The 12,990-nt window shown below is 44.9% G+C and overlaps 1 protein-coding gene across 1 annotated transcript in view; it reads left to right on the top strand.

The window, feature by feature from the left end:
• Nucleotides 1–12,990, top strand: part of Prickle2 (prickle planar cell polarity protein 2) — a 344,617-nt gene that overhangs the window by 289,291 nt on the left and 42,336 nt on the right. Inside the window, 3 exon segments of the mRNA XM_047530548.1 lie at nt 1,962–2,099; nt 4,067–4,270; nt 8,855–9,041. Of these exon segments, the coding sequence (XP_047386504.1) occupies nt 1,962–2,099; nt 4,067–4,270; nt 8,855–9,041 (529 nt within the window).

The raw sequence follows: 12,990 nt of genomic DNA, 5'->3' as shown, positions 1-12,990 counted from the left end.
ACTTTTTTTCTGAATGCAGAAACACAGCGCTGGAAGCCAGCACTCTCCTTACCCTTGAAATGACATTGATCATAAAGGGAATATTGGAAATGGGCTTGTGAAAGATCTTGCTGAAGGGGATTAGATTTGCAAGCCAGAAATTAATTTTTAGGGATCTGCTTTTAAAAAAAATAGGACTCTTATGAAATTGGATGATTTAACTTTGCATTGAAAACAGAAGCATAATTTTAAATAAAAAGGAAAAACAACCCCTTTACAAAACTGGATGGTCAACTTCTTCTAACTCCCTCCATCCCGGAGGTGAAGAGAATGAGTGCTTTTTAGTTTTGTCTTCCCACATTTGAATAAAAGGTGATATTTGAGAACTTCAAAAACAAATGTAAAACTGGATGAAGTGGTGCCTGCCTGTAATCCCAGTGACTGGGGAGACTGAGGCAGGAGGATGGAGACTTCAAAGCCAGCCTCAGCGACTTAGTGAGGCCCTGAGCAACTCACGAGACCCTGTCTCTAAATAAAATACAAAACAGGACTTGGGATGTGGCTCAGGGTGAGTGCCCCTGGGTTCAATCTCTGGTAACCCCCACTAAAAAATAGTTAGAAACAAATGTAAAGGCCTTGGTAGGGTGTATCTCAGTGATAGAGTGCCTGACTAGCCTGCTCAAGACCTTGGGTTCCAATCTCCACTACCGTAAAAAAATAAATAAATGAAACAAATTCAAGTCAGCCAAACCACAGCTTAAAACCTGAAGTAACTTTTCTAGAAAGAGCTACAATTCTCTTTTCTCCTGCTTCTTTCAGACAACAAATACAAATCATGCTTTCTCCTTTAAATCTGAGAGCAAGTGTTGTAACCTGCTGTCCGTTTAACTAATTTTGAAGTGAAAAGGCGGGTTTTCACAAGCAGGAGGGGCATGCCTGCCTTTTTAATAAGTGCCCATAAAATGTCAGTGGTGAAACCATCTGTTTGAGGTAGTTCAGGACACTGCGGTTCTCTTTTTGAAACATTCCATGAGGATTTTTTTTTTTTTGAACCCAGGGGTGCTTCACCACTGAGCCACATCCCCAGCTCTATTTTATATTTTATTTAGAGACAGGGTCTCGCTGAGTTGCTTAGGGTCTCGCTAAGTTTCTGAGGCTGACTTTGAACTCTCCATCCTCCTGCCTCAGCCTCCTGAGACACTGGGATTATGGGCATGTGCCACTACGCCTGGCTAAGTGAGTCACATTTAAAATCAGTGTTAATAGATAATATTCATAAATATGATTCAGTTACCAAATGGGCAGAAATAAGGGAGAGAATGACAAATACTTGATTCAAATGCCCCTCCCTTACTTCTGCATTTAATGTGAAGGACAATCTCTGTTGCACATTGTCACTTAGCTGCAGCCAGCAGGCAGCCCTTTCCCTCCTGCTCACAGACAAACCAGCCTTCCCATCCTGCACCTGTGAGCACACCTGTGCTCCAGTTTCTCAGACTCAGCTCTGTGTTCCCACTTCCCAAGTGAGGCAGGGGATGGAAGCCATGAGCATATTCACAGTGGCCCTGGCTCAGTGGCCTGGAGCCATTCCTTGGTACCAAGGATCATTCACCTGGAAACATGCAGATGGAAGCATCAGGTCCCTACAATTGGGAGGAAAGAGGACATCCCAAGCTTTCCCAGTTCCTCCTCTCCACATGACTTGGGTCTCAGTGTGGCTTGCCGAGTGAGGGGTGGCCCAGAGAAGCAGTTCCAGAATCCATAGCCTGCCTGAGACCTGGACTCCATAGTCCAGGGCCCTCAGTAAGCCCTGTGGGTTGTAAACGACCCTGATAGTGGATCAACTAAAATAACTCCAGACTTGAGACTGTTAAAGTTGTGATAAGGACTGCCCAACCAAGCAGCAGAGTGTTCCATGAGAGAACAACGGGGCCTGGGTTTGGGACTGTCACACATCATCTACATACTGCATGTGTGCTCAGTTTCGATACTGCAACTCCCTGGATGAGGAGGAGAAGAGGGAGCTTAAGTTGTTCAGCAACCAAAGGAAACGTGAAAACCTGGGCAGAGGGAAATTCAAACCCTTCCCTGTAACCATGACAGGAGCCATTTGTGAACAGGTGAGCGTGGATTCCCCAGAGGGAAGAGGAATTGTTCTGGCATCTGTTCATTCATGTACTCATTCATTGATTTGTTTATTCATTCACTCATTCATGCAGCCATCCCTCCATCTGTTCATTCATTCATTCATTCATCCAATCACCCATCCATCTGTTCATTCATTCATTCATACAGTAATCCATCCCTCTGTTCATTCATTCATTCATCCAGTCATCCATCCATCTGTTCATTCATTCATTCATTCATTCATCCATCCAGTCATCCATCTATTCATTCATTCATCCAGTCATCCATCTATCTGTTCATTCATTCATTCATTCATCCATCACCCATCCATCTGTTCATTCATTCATTCAGTCAGTCACCCATCCATCTGTTCATTCATTCATTCATTCATCCAGTCACCCATCCATCTGTTCATTCATTCAGTCAGTCAGTCACCCATCCATCTGTTCATTCATTCATTCATTCATCCAGTCACCCATCCATCTGTTCATTCATTCTTTCATCCAGTCACCCATCTATCTGTTCATTCACTGTTCATTCATTCATTCATCCAGTCATTCATCCATCTGTTCATTCATTCATACAGTCATCCAGTCATCTGTTTATTTATTTAGCTGTTCAGTCATTCATCTATCCATTCATTTGTTCATCTGTTCATTTGTTCATTCACCAGATTATTTAATGAGTACCTACTGCACCTAGCACTTATCTAGATTTGAAGATGCAGTAGTGAATAAGACATGAAAACGTAATGTTGCCTTTGTAAGGAAGTGCACTCTAGAGAAAGAAGACAATACATTCAATCAATAAAATAGGAAACATATGTCAGTAAGGGGGGCTGAGAAGGACTGGGGGGTTAGGGAAGCTTCAGTCTTAAGATGGGAGAGAAGACCCCACTCAGAAGGTGACATCTCAGCAAAGATGTGCATAAAGGAGGGAGTTGTGCTGATGTTGGAGCACAAGGAACAGACAGCTCAGAGGCCCTGGTGGCTGGGGCAGAGGGAGTGAAGGAATGGGACTAGCAGATAAAGTTAGAGTTCATGGAGTGTCACGGAAGCCCCTGCAAGCAGTGATGTGATGGATTCATATTCAGTAATGGAGACTGCCTGGACAGTGAGTCAGCCTCTCTCCCAGGTTCTTCCCAGGGCCAGAGCCCTTTAAAGAGTGGGACTTGAATTTAAAAAGAGAAAAGAAGGATGGGAGGAAGAAAGAAAGAAAGGGTGGGACCTGGCCACTGAGTGTGTAATCCCAGCAACTTCAGAGGCTGTGGCAAGAGGATCACAAGTTTGAGGCCAGTCTCAGCCACTTAGGGAAACCCTGTCTCAAACTAAAAAGGGCTGGGGAGGTAGCTCAGTAGGACAGCACCCCAGAACTGGGGGGTAAAAAAAGTGGTACCTTTCAATCAAGACGAGGTACAACATGTCAGAAGAAGAGGGTAAAAGCAAGCTTGAAAGGTAGACAGAGAAGGCATTTAAAAGCAGGTAGGCTTTGATGTGCCCGCCCGGTTCTGTCCACGAGTGCGGCCCCGCCCCTTGGCACGCCCCCTCTCCCTGCCCTCCTTCCTCCCCACCTACACCCTGGGTGTGAACAGGTCTGTGCCTCTGCATGCAGCCTGGAATATGGAGAAGATAATGAGGTCCGTCCCTATGTGCAGGTGGGCCTCCTGCCCGCAGAGCCCCTGCATGTTGTCACGTTGAGATTTTTCCCTCCTTTGCTGCCTTCATGAGTCCTCTTCCCTAAGTCTCTTTACCTTTTGGTCATGGAGGTCCCAGGAAAGGGCAGGGCAAGGCCCTGCAAAAAGGCCCAGCCACGAATGTAAACAAAGGAACACAGTGATTACCTTGAAAGTAAGTGCTTGGTCACCAGCTGTTAGTGGTGGCCCTTTGTCATTTACGCACAGCACTAAAAGATCAGGCTGGTGTTTGGATGCTCACGTGTCTTGTGTCTCTTTGCCTCACAGTGCGGAGGCCAGATTAATGGCAGGGACATCGCTGGGTTCGCGTCGCACGCTGGCCACAGGGTGTACTGGCACCCACCATGCTACATATGCACCATCTGCAATGAGCTCCTGGTTGATATGATCTACTTCTACCAAGATGGGAAGATCTACTGTGGCAGACACCATGCCGAGTGCCCGAAGCCACACTGTGCAGCCTGCAATGAGGTCAGAGTCCCTTGCTGGCCACCCCCTGGGCTGCACCACGGCCAAAGCTGGGCATGTGGTTCTGTAGCTTCTTGTACAGAAGAAAACCACAGGCGTCTCCACCCTCTCGCGTTAACCCTTTCAGGAGAGAAACATCACTGCGTGTGGTGACAGCACATCTGTCATCCCAGGGATTCAGGAAGCAGAGGCAGGAGGATGGCAAGTTCCAGGCCATCCTGGGCAACTTGGCAAGACTCTGTCTCAAAATTAAAAAAATTAAAAAGGTCCGGAGAGGTAACTCAGTGGTACAGTTCCAGGTTTCAATTTTCTACAATGTCTGGGATTGTGACCCACTTTACTGAGTGTGATCAGGCAAATTCCCAAGGGGCATGTGATTAGCCCTAGATCAATTCAGAACTCTTGAAATAAAAAAATATAAATAAATAAATAAATAAATAAATAAAGGAGGCATTGTGCAGCTTTAGATTTTAGTCCAAATCCTAGGGAACGATATGGGGATGCCACTTGCCCAAGATTTGGTGGGATGGGTTGGTTAGAGAAAAGAAGAAACTGGGTCACATTATTTGATGTACCCACTGTTTACAGATGCTCCAAGTGAAAATTCAGGGGGCAGGTGGATGCTCTGCCAGACAGATGCCTGTGCACCTAACTCTAGGAGGTATCTGAATATGTTACACCGGGCAAGAGTCAGAATAGAACATAAGTCCTCTACCTGGCATTCCCCCTCCCCAGAACCAGAGGTAAGCCCAAGTGTGAGGTGTGGGTACAGGATGGAAAACCTGATTTAGCATGGAAAACTGGGAGCAGAAAGAGGAATGGTCTAAACCTGTGACCACTTTTATGAGAATCCTTTGGTCTTTGACCAAAGTTGCCTCCTGCACAGAGGTGTTTTACACTCCGCCTGATCTTATAAACAGCAGTCTGGGAGGTAACACTCTCCTTTTGCCCTGGAACCCACAATCACATGGGTGTTTCTCTTATAAAACTGCCTGAAAGGGATTCGCTTTTTCAGAGGGCACCTGTAAGCCCAGCAATTTGGGAGGCTGAGGCAGGAGGACCACAAGTTTATGGCTAGCCTCCACAACTTAGTGAGACCCTAAGCAACATAATGAGACTGCCTCAAAATAAAAAATAAAAAGGGCTGGGGATGTCACTCAGTGGTTAACCACCATGGTTCCAAATAATAATAATAATAATAATAATAATAATAATAATAATAATAATTTGGGTTCTAATGCCAATAGCAATGCACCAGAGAGACTCTATGAGCATATAACTGAATTCAGATTCAACTCTGTGATTCTGTACCACCTCTTTACCTTCCTGCCTCTGTTTCTACATCTGGAAATCCATGCTCATAAGGCAACTTTGGGTTCTCTAATACCAAAGAGAAAGTCATGATGGATGGAAATGTACTTTGAAATTCGTGATAATAAAGATATAATTTGCATAGCATTAGGTTACCCTTTGAAGGTATACAACTCGGTGGTTTTTAGTGTATTCATAGAGTCGTGTGATCATCACTACTATCTTAGGCCAGACCATTTTCATCAACTGAAAACACAGGCTATATCCATTAGTAATCTTTCTCCTCTTCCCATGCCCTGACAGCTACTACTTAGCTCTCTGTCTCTCTGGATTTACATATTCTAGACATTTCATATTAATGAAGTAGTATAAAATAGAAACATCTGGCTTCTTTCCCTTAGTATGATGTTTTCAAAGACAATGCATGTCATAGTATATATAAGTACTTCATTCCTTTTCATGTCTGAGTAACAGTCAATTATATATATTTTGCTTATCCTTTGAGCAACTGATGAACATTTAAATGGTTTCTATTTTTAGCTATTATAAACAAATCTACATGTGAACATTCATATACAGATTCTAGATGTATTTTATTCTCTTGCATAAGTATCTATCTAGGAATGGCATTGCTAGATCAGATGGTAATTCTAAGTTTGACTTTTTGAGAGAATGCAAAGCTATGTTCAAAAACAGTTACACCATTTTCATTCTTACTATCAATGAATGAGGATTCTATTCCTTCATATCCCATTAATGTCTTTTTTTGTCTCACCCATCTTTTTTAGTATAGACCTCCAGTATCGAAAGTAATATCACATTGAGGTTTTGATTTATGGTTTCATATCTACTAGTAATGCTGAGCATATTTGTATGTGTTTATCATCTATTTGTATATTGTTTTTTTTGGAAATATGTCTATGTAAATCCTTTGCGCATTTTTTCAAATGGGTTACTTTTTTTCTTTACTCAGTTGTAAGTGTTCTTTATATAATATGGGTACTAGTCCCTTACCAGCTATATAGCTATATAATTTTGAAATATGTTCTCCCACTTTATGGTTGTATTTTCATTTTTTCCAACATTTTTCATTGGTATATTATAGTTATAGTTGTACATATTGATGGGATTTATTGTAACATATTTGTACATGCGCATGATGTAACAATATAATTTGGTCAATATCACTCCCCAGCATTTCCCCCCTCTTCCCTACCTACCACCTCTTGGTCTCTTTCCTCTACTGATCCCTCTTTAATATTTAGGAGATCCACCCTCACATTTGGTTTCCTTTTTCCTGTCTAGAAACTGCATGAGAGGAAACATACAACCCTTAACCTTCTAAGTTTGACTTATTTTGCTTAACATGATGGTCTCTATTTCTACCCATATTTCTGAAAATGCCATGATTTCATTTTTCTTTACTGATACATAAAATCCCATTGTGTATGCATAACATATTTTCTTTATCCATTCATCCATTAAGACTTAGGCTGGTTCCATAGCTTGGCTGTTGTGAATTGTGCTGCTATAAACATGGGCATACATGTATCACTGTAGTAAGATGACTTTAATTCTTCAAAGTAAACACTGAGAAGTGGTATAGCTGGGTCTGATAATGGTTCCATGCCTAGTCATTTGAGGAACCATCATGCTGATTTCCATAGTAGTTGTACTAATTTATAGTTACACCAATAGTGTAAAAATATTCCTTTTTCTTCACATCAGCTCTAGTATTTATTATGACTTATCATATTTTATTTTCTCAATGATGCCCTTTGAAGCATGGAAGTTTTCTTCATTTTTATGGGATCTACTTTTTCTGTTTTATCTTTTGTTACTTATATGTTTAGTGTCTTATCTAAAAAATCATTGCCTGAGAGCAAAAAAATTCTTTGTTTTTTTCTTCTAAATGTTTTATCATTTTTGCACTAATGTTTAGGTCTTTGATCCCTTTGCAGTTAATTTCTATGTATGGTTTGAGTTAGGGGTTTGAATTGATTCTTTTCTTGGGGATGGGTATCAGGGATTGAACTCAGGGTCATTCGACCACTAAGCCACATCCCCAGCCCTTTTTATTTTTTTATTTAGAGACAGGGTCTCACTGAGTTGCTTAGGACCTGGCTAAGTTGCTGAGGCTCTGCTAAGTTGCTTTGAACTTGTGATCTTCCTGCCTCAGCCTCCCGAGCTGCTGGGATTACAGGTGTGCACCACTGCACCCAGCCTGAATTGATTCTTTTAGATGAGATTGCCTAGTTTACCAGCCCCGTTTGTTGAAGACACCATTCTTTCCCCATGGAATGGTATTGGCACCCTTTAGACAATCTATTGGTCACTGACTGTATGGATTGTTCCTGGACTCCCAATTCTATTCTGTTCATTTGCATGTGCACCCTTATGCCAATGTCATGCTGGCTTGATTACTATGGCTTGGCATTAAGTTTTCATAACAGTGCTTTGAAATTTAAAGCAGCTCATTATCAGTGTTCAGAACACAAATGCTTTAGAGGGCTGGGTAGGTATTATAAATGAAACCACCCCATTGGAAGGCACTAGAGAGCAGTGAGGACTGTGACAAACTGGAGAATATGCCACTCATCTGAAAGCAGCAACCTCTCTGCATAGTTCCACCTTATCACCACTGTGCAGGAACAGAGAGTGAGCATGGGTCATTATTATGTTTCAGGAGAGAAACCAGGATTCCAGGTCTTCACATGCTATCTTGCATTTCTCAACACACTGCATAGTAGTTCAATGAAACATACGTATGGCCAATGTGCTCATGAGCTGTCTGTTTTTCATTCTGCTTTATATTCTTTGGGGCAAAACATTCTTTCACTTACTTAAATGTGGTTATGTTAATCACAGGTCAGGCCAAGCACTGTGTTTAAGTGTGTTTTAGGTAAACACAAGTGTGGAACACAGACACAGAACAAACGCACACACATGCTGTTTTTTTTTAATGATTTGCGAGTGAGGCCTGCTTCCTGCCCTTCTAGTTTAGGGCCCCTGTAACTTTCCTCCTTAGAAATGTGTTTGGGAAGCTGAGGCAGGAGGATCGCAAGTTCAAATCCAGGCTCAGCAACTTAGCAAGGCCCTGAGCAACTCAGCGAGACCCTGTCTCTAAATAAAATACAAAATAGGACTGGGGATGTGCTCAGTGGTTGAGCATTCCTGGGTTCAATCCCTGGTATCAAAATAAATAAATAAATCGGTAAATAAGTGTCCTCTCGTGGCTGGGTCTCAGACGCTGACCATTTGACTTCCCATCTCCAGATCATCTTTGCAGACGAATGCACAGAAGCAGAGGGCCGCCACTGGCACATGAAACACTTCTGCTGCTTCGAGTGCGAGACAGTGCTGGGCGGCCAGCGCTACATCATGAAGGAGGGAAGGCCCTACTGTTGCCACTGCTTCGAGTCCCTGTATGCCGAATATTGTGACACCTGTGCCCAACACATAGGTAAGGCGGTGCTTGGCTCTCAGCTTCTGTGGTGGGATCTCCTTTGTGTCTCTTATACTCAGAATTCCTTTGGTTGCAAGTAATAGAAACCCGATGTATACGAGCTTAAGTGAAAAAGGAAATTTCTTGGCTCATGTTACTAGAAAAGCCAAGCAGTAGCTGGGCCCAGTGGCGCATGCCTGTAATTCCAGCCACTTGGGAGGCTGAGGCAAGAGGATTGTGAGTTCAAAGCCATCCTTGGCAACTCAGCAAGGCCCTGTGTCTAAATCAAATACAAAAAAGAGCTGGCGATGTGGCTCAGTGGTTAAGTGTCCCTGGGTCCAATCCCTGGTACCAAAAAAAAGAAAGCCAAGTAGTGTTGTAGCTTCAGGTAGGGATAGATCAAGGGTTCAAACAATGTCTGTTTTTTTTTCTCTGTGTCTCAACTGCTTGCCTCTCTCATCATTTGAAAATAAGCCATTTTCACATAATGTAGGGACTGTGTATCTTCCCATTTTCAAGTAATTTCCTCCAAATAATCTTATCACTGTCAGGTGCAGTGATATATACTATAATCCCAGTGACTCAGGAAGCTGAGGCAGGAGGATCTTAAGTTTGAGGCCAGCCTGGGCAACTTAGACCCTGTGTCAAAATAAAACAAAATAAAGGGCTGGGGGTATAGCTCAGTGATGGAACACCTGTGGGGTTAGCTCCAGTACTGAAACTGAAAGCAAAAAAAAAAAAAAAAAAAAGAGAGAGAGAAAGATCTGACATCCATAAAAGGAAAGAAGGTTCTGGAGCTGTTGTTCAGTGGTAGAACACTTATCTAACATCTTCAAGGTCCTGCATTCAAAAATAATAATAATAATAATAACAATCTTCTGAGATGGGATCATGTGCTTTAAGCCTGAGTTCCAGGGGAGAGGGAGAAGCTCAGAAGGAAGAAGAAATGGATGTCTTCTACCTCCTCTTTGGAAAAAATCAGCAGAGGTAGGAACCAAAATGGTTCTCCTGGTAGGGAAGGGGAATTGAGGAAGCCAAATGGCTCTTGGCAAGCATGCCTCTTTTCAAAAGTTGGCAAAAGCCAGGCAATGAGAACCTCATGCCGATTATCAGATGTAAACTCCCCAACCAGGAGGCAGGTCTGACATGGTGAAAATCATGTATCCTTTGCAAAATAACCAATTTGTTCAACTGTTCCAGTTCAGACTGCATGTGGCTGCTTCTTTCAGTTTGCCTTTTCTGGAAGCTTAGGGAAGGAACCACCCTTTTGAGGAGGGGAAAAAAAAATTGGCCATGGATGAATGTGCACGAGACCACAGCCCGATCTCCCTGAGGCTTCTGCAGCACCCAGGGTCTGTTCAGAAGCTGCCAGAAGTTACCTTGAAGGAGATGTGGAGCTGATTCATTGGGGAGCCCATTTTGACCTACTTAACAGGTCTTATTAGGACTAAAAAGAAGTGGTTTGTGTCCTGGTTCATCAGAAGTGATGCAGTCATATGAAAAATTAGCTAGTGTTTGGACAGCTTCCTGTGCAGACAGAAGTCCCCACTTTGTGGACAGGGTGCCTGCTGTGTGCTCAGTGGGCATGCGTGGTTGGCCAGCCCTTTCCCACAGACTCGGGCCTGTTCCCCCGAGGCCTGCCCTGCTGCAGTTTGTCAGTCCAGGGATCAGCACTGCCATGGAGACCTTTGGATGCTTTGCCTTTTGTGGGCTTGAGTGATGGCAGGCGCCCTGTGCACTAAGCCCCTCAGTCGTCCCTCATAGCCTGACAGCTCATCACGTACCCAGGAACCCTCCTGTCCCACATGATCTAAACAGTCAAACACGTAGACTCCAAGGCAACACTGGGTTGCTGGAGGGAGGGAGGCAGCTGGCTAGGTCTGTGTCAAGGCCCGTGATAGAACATCTTGAGCCCAGCTGCTCACCTGGGCATTGAGTCTGCAGGTTAGCGCTTGCTCAGATGAGAGGGGTGAGTGTCAGAGAACCAACCCACAGCAGTGTCACCTCCTCCCATTGGGATCTCCATCTCCTTCCCTTTCCATGGAGGCTTAAAGCCCCTCCAGAAGCTGCCACTTAGAATTTCCACTCAACAGCTTGGGGTTGGGGGAGAGAAGACGTCTCTTGATCATGTTCACCTCTTTCAGCAATGCAGGGCTTCTGTTGATCTTCTCTTTCCCTTTCCTCTCAAATCCATAAAAGGCATCATGTTTGAGAAAGAAAAGGGAACCGCTGTGGCCTACAGTGTGCTTGCTGCTATTGTTAAATGGCTCTCCCTGGGGTTTCTTTTGAAATCCACTTTTCTGCAAAGCCTCATCTTCTTGCAACAGCACAAGCCTGTTCTGTGTATCATGCATACCTCGGTCGCTAGTGCTGTACCTCTGACCATACTGTACAAATATTCCATATTTATCCAGTTGCAAGGAGCAGACCCTGCATCAGGCAGTCATTGCCAGGGCAACAGTACTCCTGCCTGTGCATAGCAGAGTAAAAAGTTCTTTAAAAAGACCGGGGCTGTGGCAGAAGTAGACACATATGCCCTCAGAGAAGAGTTTGAAAGGTCTTAGAGAGGGAATTTAAAAAGGAAAGCGTAGATGCTGAACGCAGAGCCCTTTTCCAGATGTTTTGAGTTCAGGAGCAGTGCAGAGGACCATCTGACATCACTGATGTTTATCAGACACCATGTCCCTGCTGCCTTCTGGGCTGCTTCATGACAGGCCTCCCTCTGCTCCCTACCCAAGCCCATCCTTCTCTGAGGCCCCCATCCCAAGGAACGAGGCCCCTGCTGATTCTAAGAATCCTGGAGAACAGTTGGGGGAACACACAGACCAAAGGACGTGCACTCGTGGTATACCTCTAGCAGGGAGTGGACGGGGCCGCAGCTCCCTGGGGTGCTGGGCTGAGTAGCTGCTCATAGCCAAGGATTCGGGGAGGCTGGGGTTGTCAGCCTGCACCCTGGGGACCCTTGGCTGTGAGAGAGGGAGGCAAAAGGAGGAGAGGGAAGAAGACCACGTGGCCTCAGGGTTTGTTCTTGGACTGAATCAAGGCAGTGACCCTCAACAAAGAGGGAGACAGACTTTCAGGCCTAATAAAAATAAAAGAACAATTAAGAAGAGGTAACAGGTTCAGGTCTATGGGCTCAGTAAAAATCCTCAAAAGCACCCTCCAAAGTAAGAACTGAGATTGTCTCCACTGTACTGTTGAGCCTCAGGCACAGAAAGCTGAAGTCACTTGCCTAGGGTCACACAGCTGGAAAGCAGCAGAGCTTAAATCTGAACCCAAACAGATGGTCTTCAGCAGCCAGAGAAGCCACTGGAACGGGGTAGAGCAAGGAATGTGAGCCTGGTTTGCCTCAGTCCCAAAGCCTCACTGTTAACTAGTACAGAAAGGTCACCTGCTGCCTCCTACCAGGGGCAAATGTGGGTGGAGCCACAGCCCTGAGGAAGTGTGGGTGGAGCATGCTGAGGAAGTGTGGGTGGAGCCCTGGGCCTGAGGAAGTGTGGGTGGAGCCAGGGTGCTGAGGAAGTGTGGGTGGAGCCACAGCCCTGAGGAAGTGTGGGTAGAGCATGATGAGGAAGTGTGGGTGGAGCCAGGGTGCTGAGGAAGTGTGGGTGGAGCCACAGCCCTGAGGAAGTGTGGGTGGAGCATGCTGAGGAAGTGTGGGCGGAGCCACAGCACTGAGGAAGTATGGGCGGAGCCTTGATCCTGAGAAAGTGTGGGCGGAGCCACAGCCCTGAGGAAGTGTGGGTGGAGCATGCTGAGGAAGTGTGGGTGGAGCCACATCCCTGAGGAAGTGTGGGTGGAGCCCTGGCCCTAGGAAGTGTGGGTGGAGTCAGGGTTCTGAGGAAGTGTGAGTGGAGCCAGGGCACTGAGGAAGTATGGGTGGAGCATGCTGAGGAAGTGTGGGTGGAGCCACAGCCCTGAGGAAGTGTGGGTGAAGCATGCTGAGGAAGTGTGGGTGGATCCACAG

This window comes from Sciurus carolinensis, chromosome 17 (genome assembly GCF_902686445.1).
Source record: "Sciurus carolinensis chromosome 17, mSciCar1.2, whole genome shotgun sequence".
Classification (NCBI taxonomy): Eukaryota; Metazoa; Chordata; class Mammalia; order Rodentia; family Sciuridae; genus Sciurus; species Sciurus carolinensis.
Note: the sequence above shows the minus strand (reverse complement) of the source record. Positions and strands in the feature narration are given on the sequence as shown.